Raw genomic sequence first — 18839 nt, forward strand, 5'->3', positions numbered from 1 at the left:
CAATATAAAAAAGAATGAGAAAAAAGACCCTGCTCTCTGCTGCTTAGGCAGCTGCACAGCCGCTGCAGCTCTATAGCTTTCCCTTGTTTATTCAGAGGGTCGGCCTAATGAGTGTAAGTTGGGGTACCCGTGGCGCCACCATGCGGCGGTGCTAAGAAGCTCTGTAGCCAACCTACTAAACATTAAGACACACTAAGAATTGAGATGTTTGAAAAAAATTGAGACGTTTTGAGCTGCAGAATTTTTTTTGCCTTTTTTCTGACAATTATTAAGCCATTCTCTAGTCACATTTGAGTTGTTTATTTTGCTAATTTGAGGAAACGTAAGAACAAAATGATTGTGTGTGAAGTTTGGCAGCGGGCCCCGAGCAGACGAAAATAACCCTACTTAACGTACGAATTGTCAAGCAATTATTCGATCGAGGCAACAGTATTTTTTGTAAATGTGGTATTGTCAAGACCGGCGATAACATACTTCGTCATATTTCAAATAAATAACTTAGTGAACAAGCCTGACTTTTGTCACAGCCATGGTCACAAATACCATAAACAACACCCCGCTCACGGGACAGCTTCCTAGCCCCTCCGCATGGTGGCGTCGTGTCGTCCCCTGCGAGTGTAGGCACAAAGCAGGCTCGTACCGACCCTCTGAATGGCTTTCAGTTTTCAATGTTTGATGGCCTACGAACCTTTGGCTCTTGTAGTCCAGGGTTTTAAATATAGGTAAGGCAGAGGGCAGACTCGACGTTGTGGTGGTGTGGTGGCGGTTGTGTAGTCTGTCTTTTCTCGAATTTTCGGGTCAAAACAAATCAACTGAGCAAAACAACAACTAAAAAATCTCATCTCTGCACATGGTGAGTATTTATTGTGAAGGTTTCATTTTGTTTCGTAGTGGTTAGCTGTATTTTGATCACTTTATTTTGTTGAGCTGCACCAAGCTGAGGTTATGTTTTCGTATGTTTCAGGCAAGCAGCATGGGAAAAAAGCACTTGGAGAAAAAGGCAACTTCTGCTAATGTAGAAGTTCCTTCAAAATCGATTGAGAAGCTTGCTATCAAAGTGACCAAAAAGAAAAGAAGATTCAGAGGCAAGAAAAAGTCGAGTTCTGATCAACCTACCGATCAACTGAAGAAAGCTCTTGCCAATTTCAAACCACCTAAAGACTCTATATCCAATAACTGGCAGGCATTCTTAGCCTCAGGCTTACCTCATTCCGACAAAAGAAATAAGAAGAAAACGAGTGAACTCAAGCCTGGTTCACATGCAAGCGAAAGTTGCAAATCAAACCAAAATATTGCTGTCCTCAGGAAACGTGAAAAAGTTAAATCATTTCCGACTACAGAAACCAAGCCTCTGGTCCTGGTAGACGAAACAGATGACGCCTATATCAGTGAACTTATTCCCAAGTCTGATGGAGAGCGAGAGTTGACAAAATGTATAGCTATTGATTGTGAAATGGTTGGTGTCGATGATGGCCGAGACAGTGTCCTTGCCAGAGTTTCTTTAGTCAATCAACATGGAGAATGCCTCTATGATCGATTTGTAAAACCAAAAGAGAAGGTTGTTGATTATCGTACCCATGTAAGTGGTGTGAGGCCTTCTGACCTCAAGAGAGGAGAAGAATTTGACACTGTTCAAAAAGATGTTGCTAATATCATTAAAGGTAGAATTTTGGTTGGTCATGCCATTAGAAACGACCTCAAAGTGTTAATGATAAGTCATCCCGCAAAGATGATACGGGATACGTCAAGATTCAAACCATTCAGAAATTTAAATCAAGGACGTACTCCAGGTTTAAAAAAATTAGCATCAGAAATTCTTGGTGTCAATATTCAGTCAGGTGAACACAGCTCAGTTGAAGATGCCAAGGCAACAATGCAGCTCTACAACTTGTATCAAAAAGAATGGGAAGGTTACAGGCAGCAAAAAAGGGGTGAGTTTTCTTAGTGTTGCTATGTCTCATTCATAAGTACCATTATCATTAACATACTTTTTAATAATTTTTTCCTACCTTTTCAGAGTTAAGAAAGAAAAATGCCAAGATCGCTGAGAAGCTCACCAAGCCATTACCCAAGAAGAAGGAAGCTGCAGATTCTTCTAAATTACCCGATGAATTTGTTGCATTCTGAATCGTAGGCGCTGTGCAGATACAGAAAAACACTTCCGGTCGTTGACTTATTGTTTTGTTTATAAAGTTATTTCTTTAATAAAATGAATATTGAAATCTCATGTCAACAAAATTTCTTTGCTCTGCACGTTGTTGGTTATAGCTTACCCATGAAACCAAACCATCGGTTTAGTCATGGAGTCACAGATGGTTTAGTTGATTGTCTGGGGATCTCCCGAATCACAATTTGGACTCCCCTCCCTCGCCAATCGCTCCTCCAATCAGAGCAAAGTTTCTATGAGCTTGATATTTTTCATAGTGTAGCTCATCATGAATTTTTCATACCACGTCTGTCAGTCTCAAAATCAACGTGGGTGATTGGGGTTAGGTTAGTTGTGTTTCTAGTTTTTGGGGTGGCCGTAATTATGAGCAAATTTGATCGTCGTGAGGATTCTCCGGAGTCCTCTTCTGAATCTGAAGAAGAAGTTGGAGAAGGAACGCTTGTCCCTGATCGTAAACCTGAACGCATCAGTTTGATCAAAAACAAAGATGTTCGCAAGGCCAAATTTGCCAAGGCGAAGGAGGCGAAAACAAGGGTATTTATTTGTTTCTTTCGATTTTATTTGGTGTGAAATTATGATTTTAGATTATTACTCGAGCTTTCCCACATGCTTTTCAATTTTCAGTTTCGACCGATGTAGACTAACCTTAAGTCCTGTTTGCACTTATCTTGTCTGTTTATTTTTTTACAGAAAAAGAAGGCTTTGAAGAAAAAGCGAGAGAAAGAAGGAGTCGAAAAGCAAGTTCCACACACTATTGAATCATTGAGGGTTCCAGATGAAACAACAATTAATATCACAGAGGAGAAACAGCTTGAAACAGAGAAAGATCATGAACTTGATGAACTCAGCACATACTTTAGCCGGGAGGTAGAGCCCAAAGTGCTCATCACATACTGTGACAATCCTCACAAGGTAACATTTAATTGAACTTATCTTATCAATTTTGAAGAAGTGTGTCACAATGTTTATGTCTTTGTAAAATATTGTTTGTATTTTAGAGAACTCGTATATTTGGAAGAGAGCTCACCAGGATAATTCCCAACTCTCTCTCCCTGTACCGGAATCGGTCTGGAGCAAAGAAGATAATGCAGAGCGCCATTAAGGAAGGATTCACTGATGTCATCATTATTAATGAAGATATGAGCAAGCCCAGTATCCTTTTCTTGCTACCTAACTTATAGTCAGGGTCAAAATTGCAATTTTCTTGCAGTATTCAAACTCCTTAACTTAATTCTTAAGATGGCCTTCTTTTGACACATTTACCAAATGGCCCCACTGCGCATTTTCGCCTCAGTAATGTCAAAATTACTCCAGAACTAAGGGTAAGGTACCAAAGAGTTTGTGAATTAATTTTGAATTGACAAGTTGCTATATATTTGATTTCCTGTTCTCCCCCTAGCGCAACTACAAAGAAATAGGTAATTGTAGGCCAGAGGTCATTCTGAATAACTTCACCACTCGCCTTGGCCTCACGGTGAGCAGAATGCTGGCTTCCTTGTTTCACTACGACCCTGAATTTAAAGGACGTCGCGCTGTTACCTTCCACAACCAGAGAGACTATATATTTTTCAGACATCATAGGTTTGTCTCACTGTTTCCTGAAGCATCTCTACCTTTATCCACCCCACCTAAGTGCTCCTCTGATGTTATTTTATCTCTTGCTTTCCAGATATCAGTTCAGAAATGAAAAGAGAGCTGCACTAAGAGAACTAGGTCCTCGTTTCACAATGAAGCTAAGATCTCTGCAGCATGGATTATTTGACAGCAAATCTGGTGAATATGAATGGACTGCCGAGGGCCGCAGGCATGAAATTGAGACTAGCCGTCGCAAGTTCTTCTTATAATTTTGTCACCTCAATGTATTGCTTCCATCACTGATAATGGTGGAAATTCTCATATCGCAAGAAAAATTAAATATGTCTTCTACACACATCTTTCTTTAATTCTTTGAAATGATTATTATCAGATACATTGGTAATTTACACACTTAAAATTTATCCACAAGTTGAAGGATATGCTGTTGCTCTAGTTCTCGCCACTCTTTGTCTCCTGCATCACCTAGATTTCCAGCATATTCTGAAAAACAAAGTTAAGAAAACGATTGAATTTGTTAAACAACCAAAACACAGCAAATTTAAATCACATACTTCTATAGTCCTACCTCTCATGACATGTCGAATTGTTTTAACTGATTTTCCACGAAGATTCAAAATTTGAAGGACTCTCTGTTTGACAGTGGAGGCAGCACCCATACAAGCCTCTAGAATGATGAAATCAACCAACTGCAGAGTGAACAGGCCACCCTCGAGCCTTCGTAAATAATTTGCATCTTCTTCATCTGAATCTTCTCCTTCCCCAAGGTCCTGAAGAAAAGAAGATAAGACAAATTATTCACCAAGTTTTAACACTATGGATATCATTGGATCATGTTCAACATACTCTTCTTTCATCTTCAATAAGCTGATCAACTTGCTCGACTTTTTCTAAATATTTGAAATGGAGTTCCATTAATCGATCAACTTTTTCATGATCATTTTCTGTGAACTTATTAAGAAGCCTTTGTCTTTGAGGGCCCCTGCAATTCCGTAGCATTGTGGCTATTATGGACACAACATGTTCTGAAACGACAAATTGTCCATTATTCAATAAAAATTACTGATAAATATACTACAACAAAAGCTGAACATAGGTGAATTCTGACCCTCATGTTCTTCTGTTGTTAAGATACGCTTTCTATTCTTCTTTGGTGTTTTCATGAAAAGAGGGAAAATAGTACGAAGACCAAGGATGTCAACAAACTTGTTGCAGTTCTCTCTGCCTTCTGGACCAGACATAGCATGATCAAGAACTTTTAAAGATCCATTACGTGACAATTTCTTCTCCCTGTAAGATGACGATCAATAATAATAATAAATACTACTTAATTTTATCAATGAGGTACTAAAACCAAGAAAAATGCAAATGTGCCAGGACCTTAGCATGAGGTTCATTAGCTGCAGTCCTTCACCCCGAAGAAATCGCTCACGATTTGGTGCATACATCAGACAAGAACAGAGGCAATTGAAAAGATTCTCCATCATTTCATGTTCCTCACTGGATGAAGGATCATGCCGCTTGTAAAACTGAAACAGAATAATTGCCATCAGTCCGCAATTCAGGCAGTGGTGTCCTGCAATTTGCACTTGAAGCTGTCTTACAGCAAGTTGTTGCAGAATGACATCAATGCCATCCATATCCCCAATCATTTGTCGATTCTCTGGAGTGTTTTGAAGGAGTATTGACAGAATTTCACTAGCATAGAGTTTGTTATTGTCAAAGGGGGCCTTGACTCGAAGTCGACGCATCAGCCATTGCAATAAACCCTGTTTGGCCATATCTGCGCAAGCCTCAGGACGTAGCTCTGTGATATTTTCAAACACAGCTGAAATATGAATCAAACCAACAAATATAAGAAACCAATAGGAGGAGTAAAACACATATTACAACTGATGTTATTAACTATACAAACCAAGTGTGTTATGGATTCCATCACTCTCCTCTTTCACAGAATCATCCAAGCGCTCCAAATTTGCAACCAACAGAGGGCAAATTTGCTGGGATATGAGAGCTTCCATAAGAGCATCAGCACCATCTTTACTTTCATGCAAAATATCCACATCGGTCAGTTCCTAGATATACAATAAATACAATAAAACAAGAGGATTAACTCAAATGTTATAATAATTATTTGTTTCACCTTCCTATTGGAGGCTAGAGGGTGGGAGGCCTCAGGATAGAAATAAAATAATAATTTGAAATAAGAAGCGATTTTACCTGAAGCAAATCAACCACAGCCACAGAAATGTCAGTGTTTTCATGTGAGAGAAGCTCCAGTAATGATGGTATAGCATTAAGTTCCACCATGAGAGGGTAGAGATCTGGGACTGTTGCTAATGCATGAAGCTCCACTATGCAGTCATTAAGCTCCACTTCTGATTCCATAAACCTGGAAGTAATAACATCATAACAAACCTAATAGAAACAATGGGACAGAAGTTTTCATTACTTAATTGGGACTCACTTCTCTGGCATTTCAGGAAACTTGATTCTCATTTCCTGGTTTTTAAGGGCTTTCTTTTCAAACTGAAGTATCATTCTCTTCATAGCAGCTTCATCTAGCACTTCACCCTGAAAATTTTTTTAAAAAAAGAAGCAGGCAAGTTTTACATTATATAGACAAAAAACGAATAAAAACACGATGTGTAATCAGGAAATTGGGCAAACCTCTGTTGACTCAACGCTGTCCACAATTTGTTGAACTTTCTCACGTTCTTCTTCCTCAGCCTTTTTGGCAGCAGAAGATATCTGCTCTATCTCTTGTTTTATTCTTTCAACCTTTGCTTTCTGGTCACGTTCTCTGTTTCTTGAGCTGCTGCTTGCATGGGTTCTTCTGTGCTTACGATGTCTTTCATACTCAGCGTCATCATCATCTTCATTTCTCTCGCCTTCATTAGGCCTTTTGGGGGTAGGTGCTGGCTAGGGATTGTATGGTAAGGCATCTATTAGAATTTTGCAACTATTCTTAATTGTAAGTTAAGAGGTAAGCAGAGGAATGTTTGTGAATGGAGGCAAAATTTCAGTGCCTCAACACAGGAGAAATGCTGAATTCTAAAATCAAACCTTGTAGGTGAGAAGTTCTCCGATATCCATTGTAATGAACCGTGAAATGAGATACTTCACTAATAATCAGTCCGTAAACTTCGTAAAAATCGACCAACTTGGATACCGGATTATCAAAATTCTAACCACAATAGTGAACGACAACAACTAAAAACAACAAGAAATGAAACAACAACAGCAACAAATCCCGGCACAATGACCAACATAAAAAGAAAACTTGATAAGTGTGAAGATCGTGCTAGAAAATTTTTACTTTTGTGGGGAAAATCATTATTTTAAAAAGATTTTAAATTATGACTTTCTTTTGCTTCTGAGAAATATTAGGCATGGTTACCGTGGTTCATAGTCCATGTTGTAGTGTTGGCTACATCTAAATCTGGAAGATTGTTTCCGTGAAGAAGGCGTTTTTTCCAGATCCTAGCAGAAAGCATTGGTGTAAAGACATAAAGCTACTGTCAAAGTTAACAACCAAAAAAGTGAAACAAAATGAGATATCGAGTGTTTTTGCAGTACTTTGTTTTAAAAGTGAAGTCTCAACCTATGTGAGACTCATCATCTCCAGGTAAGCGACCTTCATCCCTCAAACTATGTTTTCTATCACTAATTGACAAGATAGACTTGCCATTAGGAAAGAGTCAGGAAACATTGTGTTTGTTTATGTTACTTCATGTGTGTTCTTGTCTCATTTACCTCTCTTTTTCAAACAAAAAAAATGTCATGGGAAAAGTTTACTTTTGTTTGGTCTGGTGCACATTCCTCTTCCCCTTGTGAATATTGCACAAGGAAGCACAATATTTTAAATTCTTTAAATACTGTTTTCCCCATGTTTTCCACTTGAGGCAGTTAAGCAATTGGTACTATCTCAGGCACGTGACTTTCTTTGAACACTCCTTATTTGAACTCTCTCTACTGTTCTACTTCTTATTGTGCTGGCTGGCTGTTATCAGCTGACCTAACCTAATTGAATGTTTCGGTGGAAGTGTATCTGTGGACTTTTTCTTGCCCACAGGTCTTGTCAACGTCTAACTCTTCTGTGCACAATTCACATGTGGGCAATACATGATTACCACTCTACCCAGAAGAAGAAAATTGCATCTGGAATTAAAATTTGATGGGTGAGTTTCTTTTGCTTCAGTAGACGGGTTTAGTAATATATATCTGATGAAAATTGATCGGCAAGAGTAACTGATGTGTTTAACATGATATTTCTTAGTGTAAAAATTGTACAATGACAGGTGTTTTTGTTATCTTACCATGGCAACAAATCATGCTAGTTCAAATATGTTTTAAATATGTGACGATACGTTGTTTGCATCTTTTGACAGGCTTCTATGTTAAGGAAGCAACGTTTCTTTTCCAGCTCTATTCATTGTGATCATTTTGTAATTCATTTGGGTATTTCCTTAAACCTGAAACACTTTATCAATTTAACCCACAGTTAAGGCCTAGATGAAGTGAGTGAAGTGGCCTCCCTAAAACTCAAGTCGTCATCAAAATTGAAAAGAAAACTGTCTTGTTCTTCTCTCTTTTTTAAAATGAGGGCAGACTTTTATTGGGGTGTCAATATCGTGGCTCATTTTGAAAATACTGTACAAAATGACAAAAAAATGGGGAAGAAAACTTGAATTGAGCATTAAAATTCGTGTCCACCGAGACGACCTTCGTTTTAGTGTGGCATTGGCCGTTTTCCTTTTCACCGCCTAGTATACGTGTTGCCCCGCACCTGCAAGCCATGCTGCAAGCCAGCAAGCCGCCAGCACCAGCCTCCTCATATTTATTCAAGCGCTCGCTTTCCTCCCGTTCACCTCCTGCCGACGACACTTTTGCCGCCTCACAGTCTACAGTGGGCCAGAAGACCGGCGGAGGCGGCCAAAATTCTTGACGCGTTTTGAGCCCCAGAGTCGCTAAATGGGACTCGAACCGAACGTGTGACCCCACCAATGGATTGCTCTCCGAACGAGGAATCCATTGGTGGGGTCATACGTTCGGTCCGAGTCCTGTCTAGCGACTCTGGGGCTCAAAACGCGTCGAGAATTTTGGCCACCTCCGCCGGTGGCCCACTGTGCAGCCTCACACCGCGTACCGCCTGGCTGCGCGTAGCTACGCCGCGGCGGCACTCGCTGGCCGCGCTGGCTGCGTTGGGTCTGGTCTCTGCCTGAAATGGCCGAAATGGCCGAAATGGCCGACCTGCATGGGACGGGACCGGTGGCCGTGGTGCTTCCCACCTGGCCGCCTTCTGCTTCTGACCGCGTCGATGTGTTCCCTTCCCAGTGGGCGCGGGCGGCGCGGGCAGCGCGGGTGGAAGGGGTAGCGGCCCCACGCGGGCAGGCCGTGCGGGCTGTGCGGGCGCCCCAACCCCCTGTGGCGCCATGGCGGCCGAATCGGCGCTGCATGGAACCAGGAGGAACAGGAGGTCGTTTCGAGATTGCCAAGATCCAACGCGCGGCCGGTTGTTCGTCGCGGAGCTCGGTCGCAGGAACGAGCCGCGCGCCACCAGGACTTCCAGGACCTCCAGGACCTCCAGGACGATGAGGCGCGCCAAAGGTAGCCACCGCCTCGGACGAGGTCTCGGAGGGCGGGCCGCGGCGCCACGCCTGCATGACGCCAGGGCCTCGTCTTCTGCATGCTCTGCCGTTCCCTCCGCCCCGCCGCGTCGTGCGTTCCACTAACGGACTAACCTCGAACCCAACAACTACCCTTCCGGCCGGGCCGGGTCGCCGAGGCTTCCAGGGGGAGCGGGTGCCCTACCCCCAGCCCGCTGCATCGTTTGCGTTTCGACTTGTGTTGTTTGAGTAGAAAGCTAAACTTCCACCTTCCCGAATGGCAGCTAGCGTCGGTGCAGGTGTCACTACCACGGTGCATGGAGTTGTCCCGGATTGTGCCTAACCATGAACTAACCCTGCAGGCCCGCCAGGCGGGGCGCCGCCTAACTGACCGAGACAGCACACTAACTGCATGGCGGTGAGGGGCGCGCATGCCGGCGACCTGCCTGGAGTGCTGCCTGGACCTGATCTGACACTTGTTTGGGCCCCGCGAGCCAACTTTCAGTACCTGTAGTAGAACTTGCTCGTTTGCAACGGAGATGCGTCTGTGCCGGAAGGGTTGACTATCTCGCGCCGTTCTCCAGGGAACTCCTTTGCATGCAGCGCGAAGCCGCTTGCTGGGAGTTTGCCCTGGTGATAGGCCGAGATGCAGCCCTGCCTCCGCGGATGCATCGTAAGGAATGTGTTTGTCCACTGACCTGCCAGCACTGAAGGAGCCACACCTTCACCGTTTGCAGCATGACTGAGTGTGAGTGTTTGACAGCATGGTGTTTTCAGCATTCTAACGCGTGTTGTGGTTTGTAGTTTGGTAAAACCTGTTGAAAACAATATTCGGCATACCTTTCCGCCTGTGTAGGTTTGATATCTTGAGTGAAATACTTCCTTGGGCGGAGGGGTTGTCCTTTCCGTGCCTTGTTTCGACCCAGAAGCCGTCCAGCGCCGCCAGACTTGAGATTGGATTATTGGCGTCAAGCTCACTGATAGCGCGCCGTCCTCCCCTGCGGCCTGTGGCTCACCCCTTCCCCTCCCGCCGTTGGGGGTGGAGGGGCCGGGTCGGCGGCGGGCCGTCCGTCCGCCACGCTCACTGTTTGTGTCGCAGTGCTGAAGATGCTGGCCATGGAGCAGCCCGGCGCGTCGCAGGGCGCCCCGTGCGCGCAGGGCGGCAGGACCGCCCCCGGCGCGGCCGACCCCGTGGAGGACTTCCTGACGACGGGCCGCACGGGCCGACGCAACGCCATGGCCAACATCATGGGCCAGCACGCCAACACCGGCAGCGGGGACATCGCGCAGCGCATGGACGGCCTGGCCATCGACCAGATGGGTGAGTGGGTGATACGCGGGTTCGGTTCCCGGCCGCGGCGCCGCGTTTTGCGTTTTTATTTTTTTCGCACTCGTGTAGTGGCGACCGCAGTGTTGCGCAGGGCTGGGCCCCGGCTGGGCCCCGGCTGGGGCCCGGCTGGGGCGCGCTACAGGCCCTGCAGGGGGTGGCCGGCCTGGCCGGGCGGAGGCCGATCGTGCCAACTGCAGCGCGTGTCCTGTGCTACTCTGCGGTCGGCAGCGTCACGTCCGGGACGTGGGACGTGCGGGGGTGGGGGTGGGGGTGAAATCCTCTTCGCAGGCCGGGCCTGTCCCAGCGCCTAGAGCCCCTTGGCTGATTGGGCTCTGCGTGGCTCTGCGTGAGCGGGCGGCTTCATTGGGGCCATTCCTCTGTTATCCCGGACAGCGTCTTGAACCAATTGTTTTTCTGGTTTGCAGAAGCCGGGCCCTCCGGCGCGGGGCCTTCGGGGTGCAGCGAGACGCAGCAGGCGACGCCCGGCGCGGCGCCGGAGCAGGGCAGATGAACGCCGCGACGCCGGCCTAGCTGCGCTCGCTGCGCTGGCTGCCCGCCCCGGGGCAGCGGGTGGCTGCACCAAGCACGCTTCTGATTGGCTGCAGCCCGAACCTGCCGGACGGACGGACTGCTGGAGCGGTTGCTGGAACCCGAAAGCCTCCCTCTCCTGGAACGCCCCGATGCCCGCTGCAACTCTGCTGGGCTGAGTCGCCGTGCGTGGGAGTTGACGCGGTGGGGCTGGCGGGGCACGCCCTCCTGTTGACCCCACTTGACCCATCGGACTGAAAATGACGCAGCCCTGCCGGGCCGCCGGGCCGCACAAGCATCCCCGAGATAGCAGTGGGGCAGCGCAGCGGCCCGTCTGCCGGAGATTGATTCCCTAATTTGCTGGCAATTTCCGGGGGCCATGGCCGCGGCCGTCGTCCGAGGTCGTTTCGGTCGTTTTGCCAGCAACGTGATTATTTGGACTGGCGGACCATCGCCGAGAGGAAACTTAGTTTTAAGTGAAATAACCAACAATATACGGGTCCATCTGCATCTCGTCGCCACGCCAGTGTTACTCTGCGGTCGTCGTTTTGGACACTCTTTGCCAATATTTGAAAGAAAACTGAGGCCGAAAACGGGCGGGAGGTCGTGTTCCTTGTGCGAGCGTGGTCTCGTGTAGGTTGACGACCAAGCCTGTCTTGGTGAGAAGAAATCTGGGTGCAGGAAGACCCCAGGAAACGCTTACAGTGTACGTAGTGGCCATGGCTGTTCCACAGAAACTGGGGCGAGCAAGAGCAGGGCAAGCAGGGCCATCGTGGAAGTTCGCGCTCCACGCGGCTGGAGAGAAAGCGTTATCTTGGACAACCTATTCCTCGCACTGCACTTATGACTTTTGTCAACTCGTTGAGTAGTTTGAGGGGTTTGGCTTGCGAGCGTGGTGGCAGGGCTGCTTACGCTCGCGTTCGCCGCGCAAGCAATGCAAGTCGAACCCACACGTTTGTTGAACGTTGTCCTTTGTAACTGATCCCTGAACATTTTGTACCTCGTTGTATTCTATTTCCCGGTGATATAATGTAATCTCGCGGTGGCCACGCGGTGGCCGTGTAGTCGTAGTACATGGATGGACTGTGATTGTTATTTACTAATTGTTATTTTTATTGTGTACCTTCTTCTTTTTTGTCGTGTTTGAATGCTTATGTGACGCTTCTTGCGCTAATCTATTGCGTGGACAGCACTTACTCAGGATCTCACTGAGGGTTTTAGTCAATGGTACGACAACAGTCTGACTTTTGAATTTTTGTTTTTGTTCCCCTTTTTTAAATGACTATGTACCTCGGTACTACGTACTACGTCTCGCTATCTTGCCATGTAGGGTGTGTACCGATTGTTATGTACTTAGATATAGTGTCGTGGGCCATTTGTATGTACGCAAAGCATCCAGGTCGTTGGGTATAGCAGGCACCAAACCCGGTTTATTATAAAACCTTTGTATTTTTGCTCCTTTAGCAATCTTTCTATCCTATGGATTTTTAGGAACTGTTTTGAGTGGAATTTTCGCAAAGTCATTCTTTGACAATTTCTCTTATTTGGACGCCCTCTCTCTTTATTCATGCCAATGAGAATCAAAAGCACAACGCGTTTCACCTCAAGCGCTTTGTACCGTGGATCGTCAATTTTGAACAAATTATGTGTATATTTTCTTATTTCACTAGAACCTGACTATTTTTTATGTAACATGCCATCGCGGCGCTTTTGTCGTGTTTCCCCTCCTGCTGGTAGAATCCTTTAATTTTACCAAAATGAATGGGAGAGAGAGGGAGATATAACCCACAGTACAAAATGACAATTAATCTAGACAAACCTGTGCATCACATTAATTGATAGACGTGTTTGTATTGCAATCCTAGGTTTTACGGGCCATCTATTAAAAGTGTACTTTCTTAGTGTTTCAATTATTGTGGGTGTATCAATGGAGCCCCGAAGCAATGTTTGTAAGTGATAGTTTTTCACGATGATTGTGGCAAAACGAGGTGTTTTTTTTTTGGAAGTGTATTCGAACCTGTGACGGACGACCTTAGTAATAAAGCGAGTTAAAGAAAATCTTGCTTTCTTATTTTCCTCGCCATTAGAAGGTCCTTTAAGAATCTCGCGTTGGCGTAATGCGTTTGTATTGATTTCTCATGAGGAAATCCGTCCTCTGACGGCTGCTGGACCCTCAAGCATCGCGAGCCGGCTCCGCGTTGCTTCGCAGCGTGCCGGCACTGATAAAGTAGTCAGTCTGTGGACCGGCGGTCGAGCGGCGGAGCGGCGGGAAAAGGGGTGGGGGAAACATACATTATCGACAGTGAGCGCGGGTACGGGCCTTACGAGCTGCACAGTCCGGCTGCGGTGCGTGAGACGAGAAGAGCTCCGTGATCCTGGTTTGCCGGACTCCTCGCAAACAAAGTGAACCAAGCCAGCCTCACGTCAAGGTCTCCTTGGGTCCCCTTGCCCGGCGCCAGCAGCGCTAGCAGCGCCAGCATGAGTGAGTGTAGCGCCAGGACGACGGCGGAAGGGTCACGTCGTCGAAAGAAACCTGTTTTGGTTATTTATTTCTTCCCCGCTTAAAAATCAATGATGACTTACCGGCGACTGACGAGTATGGACTAAAGACTCAGAGACATGACATGACCCGTCTGTGACGCACACTCTTGCGTACGACACGCGAGCAGACCGCCGGCAGGAGGAAGTTGCGCTAATTTCTTTTCGGCATGGGCGCCACTGTCCCGGAGCCTCGAAACTGACCTCTCCCTCTATCTCCTCCCTCTCTCTCCCTCTCTCTCCTCCCTCTCTCTCCCTCCCCGTCGATTAGGTTGCTTGATGCCGGACCAGCCAGCCGGTTCCAACTTTATCAGTGAGGGCAGCCAGTCGGGGCAGCCAGCCCTTCGTCCTAGGCCATCGCCGGCCTCGAACGGCGCAACTCAAACAAGCATGTCACATGCGACTTTCCGCGCACACGCGATATGTCCTCAGTACGCTTCTGTTTGTGGCTCCGAAGTTGTGGCCAGACAAGAATGCAATGAATGCGTATCCCATTACGTATCCCTTGAGCTGCGAGCTACCGAGATTTCATCATTTTATTATGTGACAACAAGTGACGATCAATTTTGTTGGCAGAAATGGCAGTGGGCGCACCGTCCCTGCTCGCCGCCCTCCTTTGCGTCGCGGCGGTGGCGGGCGTGGCGGGCGTGGCGGGCGACGAGGACGCGGACAGTACCAGGGCGCCGCCGACGGTCACCATCTCGACGGGGGCCTTGTCCGGCAAGTGGCTGACGACGAGGGACGGGCGCGACATCGCCGCCTTCCTGGGCATACCGTACGCCGCGCCGCCCGTCGGCCCACTTCGCTTTAAGGTATTTAACGGATGCATTAGGTTCGGAAGGGAGGGGCGGAACTCTGAGACTGGCAGGGAGGGTCGCCACTTCGCTGAGTGCTGTTCAAAATAAAAACGAGGGAATCAACGAGGAGATAAAAATGTCGCTGAAAGTTTGGCGGGTAAAGCCGAGTCCCCGAGTGAAGGAAGGCAGGGCGAGGTAAATCCATCTCTGACCTTTTCCAGGAGCCGCAGCCCGCGCAGCCCTGGTCCGGGGTGCGGCAGGCGGCGAGCCCGAGCGACGTGTGCATCCAGAGGAACGTGTACTTCCACCAGGAGGAAATCGTGGGGTCCGAGGACTGCCTGTACATCAACGTGCACGTGCCGGAGGTGGGCAAACACAGCGGCAGCACACTGGGGGACCTACGTAGGGCGGCATCGCGGCGCCAGGGCAAAAAATATGCAAATAAAGACATGCTTTGTCCTAATGAACATGCTGTTGCACAGGGAGTGTCCCACGCAGAGCCGCTGCCCGTGCTTTTCTTCATCCACGGCGGCGGCTGGCTGAGCGGCGCGGGCTTCCTCTACGGGCCGGAGTACCTCCTCGACAAGGACGTGGTGCTGGTCACCTTCAACTACCGGCTGGGCCCACTCGGTAACTTAAAATTAAAACCCGGCAAATCGAAACAACTGGTTGTCTTGATCTTTTCGCGACCTTTTGTCGTTGTCCGTTGCAGGCTTCCTCAGCACTGGCGACGCGGCGGTCCCCGGCAACAACGGCCTGAAGGACATGGTGCACGCCCTGCGCTGGGTCCAGGACAACATCCGGCCGTTCGGCGGCGACCCCAACAGCGTCACGGTGGCCGGCCAGAGCGCCGGGGCTGCCAGCTCCCATCTCATGACGCTCTCACCGCTCGCTAAAGGTCGCCAGACGCTCCAGGAGCTCCCTTCCGGAAGGCGCCTCGTCGCGCTGTCTCTCTCGCACCCCTACGCATCGCCCACGAGTGAGAGGGAGGCAGAGCGACGCGGCACCGTCTCGGAAGCAGCCCGCAGGCTCTTACTAATTGATTGCCTGACCTTCCGACTTGACTATTGATTTGCCGCTACGCCGCGCGGGGCGGCGCGGCCGGAGTATCGGCGCGGTGCTGACGGCATGCTGACGGTGCTCTGACGGTGTGGTCCGGCAGGTCTGTTCCACCGCGCCTTCCTCATGAGCGGCAACGCCTTCACCACGTGGGCCTTCCACTCGCCGCTCGACGCGCGCCGCCAGGCCCGCGTGCTGGCCAAGCACACCCAGTGCCCCGACGCGCCCAGCGACGCGCTGCTGCAGTGCCTGCGCGCCAAGGAGGCCGAGGACATCGTGTCGGTGGACGAGCGCTTCATGCGCTGGGACATCCACCCGCACATGCCGTTCAAGGCCACCGTGGAGGTGGGCGGCGGTGAGGGCGCCTTCATGGACGTGCACCCGCGGCAGGCGTACGGCCTGGACGACCGGCTCAACGACGTGCCCGTCCTCACGGGGCTCACGGCGCAGGACGGCGGCGTGCTCGTGGCCGGTGGGTACACTGCAAAATAAATGATATGGACGGACTAGCCAGGACTAGTTTCGAATCTATACGGCAAGGAGAATAGAGCCTCCGTACCTCCGTACCAATTTCCGGGCAAGGAAAGGGGAGCTGAACAAGTCTGGTCTATCATTGTCCTGGAAAGTGCAAGTGCGTCGGTTTTCTTTTTCAGTGTACGTCTTGGATATCTCTCTGCACCACTAGTGGCTTGTTGCAGTGCTCCTGGATAACGACACCGCCCTGATGGACCTCAACGAGAACTTCGACTTCATCATGAACAGCATCATCAACTTTGACAGCTACCCCGTGCCCATGCGGGAGGAGACCCTGGAGCGGGTGCGCCGCTTCTACTTCGGCGAGGGCCCCATCGACAGGAGCGCCGCCTTCAACCTCATCGACGTGAGTACCCCTCGCCTCGCTTCACGGCCCCTGCGCGCGCGGGGTATCCCCGGCGGGGTATCCCCGGCGGGGTATCCCCGGCGCGCCGCCTCCCCCCAGATGGCAGCACCGGGCGGCGCGCCGGCACAGTGCGAGCAGCGCGGCCGGCTCATAATACGATTCCGTGTTGGCAGATGGCGACCGACCTGGCCTTCCTGTACCCCACCATGCAGCTCATCAAGATGCAGAAGAAGTACGGCAAAGCCCCTGTGTACTTCTACGAGTTCGCCCACATGAGCCAGATCCACCGCAGCTTCGTCGTGCTGTTCGGAGCGCAGTCCCCCGACTTCGGTGAGCGCATGCAGCGCATGCTTGGCGCCGTCACGCGTTGGCGGGACGCTCGGCTCAGTCGCATTTTTGAACCCGCCGATGTCGCGGGCGTCGAAAGACACCTCCGTGGAAGGCGTTCGCGAACTTCACCCTTCGTCTCGTCGTTGGTTGTGTACGCACGGCCCGACCTGCCGAGCGATTCCGCACACCGTCGCTCTGTCTCTCTCGCACTCGTGGGCCGCCCCGGAGGGGTGCGAGAGAGACAGAGCGACGAAACGCTGAACGGAATCAGTCTTCTGGCCGGAAGGGGCGGGGAGGGAGGCACTGCCCGTCACCGGCTGCCCTGGCTGCCCTGGCTGCCCTGCGGACGTGGAGATATGCAGCTGGACCGAACTGCCGCTGTCTACCTGGCAGACAATCAAGGCCTGGAGACCCAGGCCTGGCCGTGGGGTGCAACTTGGACCGTCGAAGGCCTCCCACGGTGGGCCAGAAGACCGCCGGCAGCGGTCAAAGCTCTAGACGCGTTTTCTCCAGGTCTCTAAACAGGACTCGAACCGAGCGATTCCTCGTTCGGAGAGCAATTCATTGGTGGGGCCACACGTTTGGTTCGAGTCCCATGCAGCAACTCTAGAGCTCAAAACGCGTCTGGAGTTTCTGGTGCCTCCACTAGCGCCTGCAGACGAGTGCATGCAGGCCCGCGGCACGGCGCTGCAGGCCGTGTGGCCTACCCTCGCTCGTCGGGCGCTCGGCTCGGAGCTCACCCATCCGCGTGAACAACCAGTCCGTCGCGCTGTCTCTCTCGCACCCACGCGACGCACCCCGAGTGCGACAGAGTCGCAGCGACTCCTTTTACAGCTCTCGCTTGAAACTCTGTCTCCTTTTCGGCCGCAGGGGTGTGCCACAGCGACGACCTCCTGTACCTGTTCCCGTTGGACGCCATCCCGTTCCCGGAGCAGCCTGGCACGGATGACGTCTTCGTCTCGCGGAAGTTCGTGGACTACGTGGTGCACTTCATGCGCACGGGGTGAGAACAAGGATTCGCCTCGACGTGGAGCAGGGCATGGAGCTCAACCCGTCGCGTCGGCATCGCGCATCACGGCCCGAAAAGGGCGTCCTTGACTTTGCAAAGTGATCTTGACGCTACCATCGCACGGTGGGCCAGAAGACCGGCGCAAGTGGCAAAAACTCCAGACGTGTTTTGAGCTCCAGAGTCGCTAAATGGGCCACAAACCAAATGTGTGACCCCACCAATGGATTTCTCGTTCGGAGAGCAATCCTGGCGTGGTCACACGTTCGTTTCGAGTCCCATTTAGCGACTATGGAGCTCACGTGTCTGGAGTTTAATCCGCTTGCGCCGGTCTTCTGGCCCACTGTGCATCGTCAGCAACACTGCAAAAATCAAGGACGCTCATTTTCACAGTGCCCTTGTTCTTGTCTTTCTTCCGGGTCCTGTTGAATAACTGTTGACTGGTCTGACAGCAAGCCGACGGCGGACCGCTCCTGGCAGGAGGTGGCCCACCCGGACGCCGCCGAGTACATGCACATCGGCTCCCCGGGGGACATCCAGATGCGGGCGAACTTGGCACCGGACCGCATGCGGCTGTGGTCCGAGGTGCCCATCCAGATCGGGAGGATGTCCGTGCCGCACGACGAGCTGTGAGGCGCCGGTGTTTACTGTGATAATAAAAAAAGTTGTTGTTTTTATTGGCCTTTCTTTCTTGTTCATCAACTTCCCCGAAGCTGACACACGTAGTTCTCGGCGACATTATTCATGACCGTTATCCAGTAAACTCCCTCTCCACTAGATCAAGGTCCGTTTCTGCCCTAAATAGTCTACTTTTTTCGGAAAGTTTGAAGCAAGAGTGGCCGAAACGCCGCGGTGTCATGATGCATGTCGTGAAATTTCCTCCGTCTTTCCGCCTTGACGGTTTTGCAAATTGGGTCGTCCTACCTGCCATGAACGGTATGGTGGTTGTGGTGGCGGCAGAGGAAGTGGAGGGGAAAAAGGGGTGGGGGAGGGGGGGGGGGT

At 50.0% G+C, this 18839-nt stretch overlaps 5 protein-coding genes across 6 annotated transcripts; 4 read left to right on the forward strand and 1 right to left on the reverse strand.

The window, feature by feature from the left end:
- Positions 1–695: 695 nt before the first annotated feature.
- Positions 696–2227, forward strand: LOC117643774 (RNA exonuclease 4). The gene is made up of 3 exons (XM_034382852.1): positions 696–853; positions 965–1931; positions 2018–2227. Exons 1-3 carry the CDS (start codon positions 851–853, stop codon positions 2125–2127), a joined length of 1080 nt encoding a protein of 359 aa, XP_034238743.1. The 5' UTR covers positions 696–850; the 3' UTR covers positions 2128–2227.
- A 212-nt stretch (positions 2228–2439) lies between these two features.
- On the forward strand, positions 2440–4099 carry LOC117643773 (probable ribosome production factor 1). The gene is made up of 6 exons (XM_034382851.1): positions 2440–2701; positions 2858–3079; positions 3166–3319; positions 3407–3489; positions 3567–3748; positions 3837–4099. Exons 1-6 carry the CDS (start codon positions 2531–2533, stop codon positions 4009–4011), a joined length of 987 nt encoding a protein of 328 aa, XP_034238742.1. The 5' UTR covers positions 2440–2530; the 3' UTR covers positions 4012–4099.
- On the reverse strand, positions 4085–6856 carry LOC117643770 (beta-catenin-like protein 1). Its single transcript, XM_034382846.1, has 11 exons — positions 6827–6856; positions 6431–6682; positions 6228–6334; positions 5981–6152; positions 5676–5835; positions 5365–5588; positions 5141–5289; positions 4869–5050; positions 4607–4785; positions 4329–4530; positions 4085–4243 (listed from the first exon to the last, which is right to left on the reverse strand). The coding sequence occupies exons 1-11, from the start codon at positions 6854–6856 to the stop codon at positions 4155–4157; spliced, it is 1746 nt and encodes a 581-aa protein (XP_034238737.1). The 3' UTR covers positions 4085–4154.
- On the forward strand, positions 6607–13285 carry LOC117643775 (cAMP-dependent protein kinase inhibitor alpha-like). Of its 2 annotated transcripts, XM_034382853.1 has the most exons (5): positions 6607–7388; positions 7836–7941; positions 9098–9370; positions 10469–10690; positions 11125–13285. In XM_034382853.1, the coding sequence occupies exons 2-5, from the start codon at positions 7938–7940 to the stop codon at positions 11208–11210; spliced, it is 585 nt and encodes a 194-aa protein (XP_034238744.1). In that variant the 5' UTR covers positions 6607–7388; positions 7836–7937; the 3' UTR covers positions 11211–13285. The 2 variants fall into 2 exon arrangements, with proteins under 2 accessions (XP_034238744.1, XP_034238745.1); XM_034382854.1 differs by lacking the exon at positions 9098–9370 and having other exon boundaries at positions 6612–7388.
- A 259-nt stretch (positions 13286–13544) lies between these two features.
- On the forward strand, positions 13545–18514 carry LOC117643771 (esterase E4-like). The gene is made up of 10 exons (XM_034382848.1): positions 13545–13709; positions 14342–14577; positions 14784–14927; positions 15045–15192; positions 15275–15460; positions 15725–16093; positions 16320–16501; positions 16675–16831; positions 17702–17834; positions 18290–18514. Exons 1-10 carry the CDS (start codon positions 13706–13708, stop codon positions 18468–18470), a joined length of 1740 nt encoding a protein of 579 aa, XP_034238739.1. The 5' UTR covers positions 13545–13705; the 3' UTR covers positions 18471–18514.
- The last annotated feature ends 325 nt before the right edge of the window (positions 18515–18839 follow it).

Source organism: Thrips palmi, unplaced genomic scaffold (genome assembly GCF_012932325.1).
Source record: "Thrips palmi isolate BJ-2018 unplaced genomic scaffold, TpBJ-2018v1 HiC_scaffold_17, whole genome shotgun sequence".
Classification (NCBI taxonomy): Eukaryota; Metazoa; Arthropoda; class Insecta; order Thysanoptera; family Thripidae; genus Thrips; species Thrips palmi.